The sequence below is a fragment of the Penaeus chinensis genome, chromosome 11, assembly GCF_019202785.1.
Source record: "Penaeus chinensis breed Huanghai No. 1 chromosome 11, ASM1920278v2, whole genome shotgun sequence".
NCBI classification, from domain to species: Eukaryota; Metazoa; Arthropoda; class Malacostraca; order Decapoda; family Penaeidae; genus Penaeus; species Penaeus chinensis.
Window position 1 is genome coordinate 16158522 of NC_061829.1, and position 2500 is coordinate 16161021.

Sequence of the window (2500 nt, forward strand, 5' to 3'; positions counted from 1 at the left end):
ATTCACATATACATATATATATATATATTTAAATATACATATATATATATATATATATTCATACATGTATATTCATAATATATATGTTTGTGTGTGTGTGTGTGTCTATCTATCTATCTATCTCTATATATACATACACATATATATGTGTATGTGTATATATATATATATATATATATATATACGTGTGTGTGTGTGTGTGTTTATATATATATATATATATATATATATATATATATATATACACACACATATGTGTGTGTCCGCGTGCATATAGACAGTATGTAGTACATCTGAGTATTTGATTGTATATTTCTAACCCGGTAAGCCTATAGCCCGGATATGAAAAGTCCTTCCTTTTTCTTTCTTCCGACCAGACTTCCTTGCCCTCCTGTCGACACCACGCGGTCACTTCCTTCACTCACGCGTCCGTAAACGCTTCGGTCACATGGTCATGTGGCGACCTGACCGTGCCAGGGCACCTCCGTGGCCAGGTCAATACGCGGGTGGAAGGCGAGGGACTAAGACTTGTAGCCGACCTTGCTCGTAAAGTGAGTCTCTGGAGATTCCATGATTCCTGTGCATTGCTGGTTTGGTTAAGAAACCACGGGTTTCAAATATATCATTATATACAAAAACACTTTCATATTATATAAAAATGTAGTAGAAGTAACTTGCCTATCTTTAGGCAAAGTCTGAATATTCAAATCTTGTTCGTAAGTACTTGCCAGGGTATCTACCATTACCATTAATTAAAGATGTGCACTTTTGTGTCAGCATTTTTGTTGTTGCCATGAATTCGTATATATCAGTTAAAATTACCTTTTCCTTTTGTAGAATGTTGTAGTCACGTCTTCAGGGGTGAAGCTAGTCTTCAGCGGAGGTTATTTAAATGAACCTACATCCTGGCTACTGCGTGCCCAGAGTCGTATAAAGACGGAACAGGCCTGCCGTCGCTCCCACAATGATGGCCCTCCCCAGGAAGACAGCAGCTTGCTGGGGGAGCCTGCAGGCCAAACTGACTCGCAGTGCACCCCGACTTTCACGGAGCCAAATGAATTATATCACGGTAACCTGTTAACCAGATTCTTACGTGTTATATAAAATGTGTATAGACACATACAGACACACACACGCACATGCATATACACACAAGCACATCCACAAATGCACACTCGAATATAATCATGATTATATACAGTACATATACACACATACATTTATATTTATATATGTGCGTATATTACATTTGACTGTATGATTTCACACTAAAAATACAGGTCATGGCCCCGACGAGATTCATACAAAGCAGCCGGAGCACTTCGAAGGCGTGGAATTTGAGACACAGTTATCTAAAGGGGAGATATCCGTCATGAGTCGATCTCTCTCGGGCGAACGGCGTCTCCTCATCTACACTTCTTCGACGGAGGGTTCTGGTGCCACGTAAGTACACACGGCGAAATGTTTGTCATTGGTCAAATCAAGAAAGAAAGAAACATCCTGATAACGATATTATTTCATTCTGTATCAAGCCGAATTCAAGTCTGTCAGTGTGTACATATTTATACCTTCCCGTTGTGTCTTAGCAAGTGGATGTTGCATCTCCCGAATTTGAACTTGAGGCTGAACGCCAGTTCAACCTCCTGGCGTGATCACCTGAATGATCACAGTTATTTCGAAGCTGAGATGACGAATCTCATCACAAAGGCGAACATTAAAATCACAAGTAAGGAAGTTCTTGTCCGACAGAGAGACAATCTAGATGATACTGAGAAACAAGTTCAAGAAGGAAACGAAGGGAAGGAAGCAGTTCGAAGCCATCCACCCAAGACAATGGAGGGAGGTAGTGAAGAAGACCTGGTTCCTGACAGCAACTCCCAGGAAAACATCAGGCGCACTAAAAGGCACCTGGACGAGGGTCAAGTAGGGACTGACTTCCAAGAATCTGAAGCGTCTTCCGGAGGATCTGACTTGGCAGGATTATTCCTTCCTGCCAATTGTATCCCCGGATCAAAACTCGTGAAGCATGTCAAGCAGACTGTCGCCAGCAGCATATTCAACTTAGAAACTACCATGACTGTGGACGGTAAATAAGATCCTCATTAATGTACAGCCAGCCAGGGCATTTTGGTGAGAATTCATATCTTCACATTATTTGCGATAAAGAGATATTCTCATTCATACCTTTATTTACATCTTCACAGCGTTTTTATAGTAACAAAACAGAACTGTGAGATTATTTAGACTTGTTTTTATGTTCATATTAAGGCTAAACTTTATTTAACAAATCTTGCAGGAGTTGCGTTGACATGTCTGTAATATATAAATTCCAGAGCATTTTGTGTCATTAGGATGTCGCACCGGACAAAAGAATGAAATCCTTCCTGCTTCAAAATCCTCCTTATCCCAAACAAAACGGGGTGTTTGAGAAAGAATTCGAAACGCCGAACAAAAATTTTGACATTGATTATACATGTCTTGTCCTCCGACGACTTTTTTC

The 2500-nt window shown here is 40.2% G+C and overlaps 1 protein-coding gene across 1 annotated transcript in view; it reads left to right on the forward strand.

Moving 5' to 3' along the window:
- The window catches only part of LOC125030354, a 14995-nt gene that overhangs the window by 3722 nt on the left and 8773 nt on the right, over positions 1 to 2500 (forward strand). The window contains exons 4-7 of the mRNA XM_047620360.1: positions 378 to 551; positions 838 to 1069; positions 1281 to 1443; positions 1587 to 2086. Of these exons, the coding sequence (XP_047476316.1) occupies positions 378 to 551; positions 838 to 1069; positions 1281 to 1443; positions 1587 to 2086 (1069 nt within the window). The remainder of the gene's footprint in view (positions 1 to 377; positions 552 to 837; positions 1070 to 1280; positions 1444 to 1586; positions 2087 to 2500) is intronic.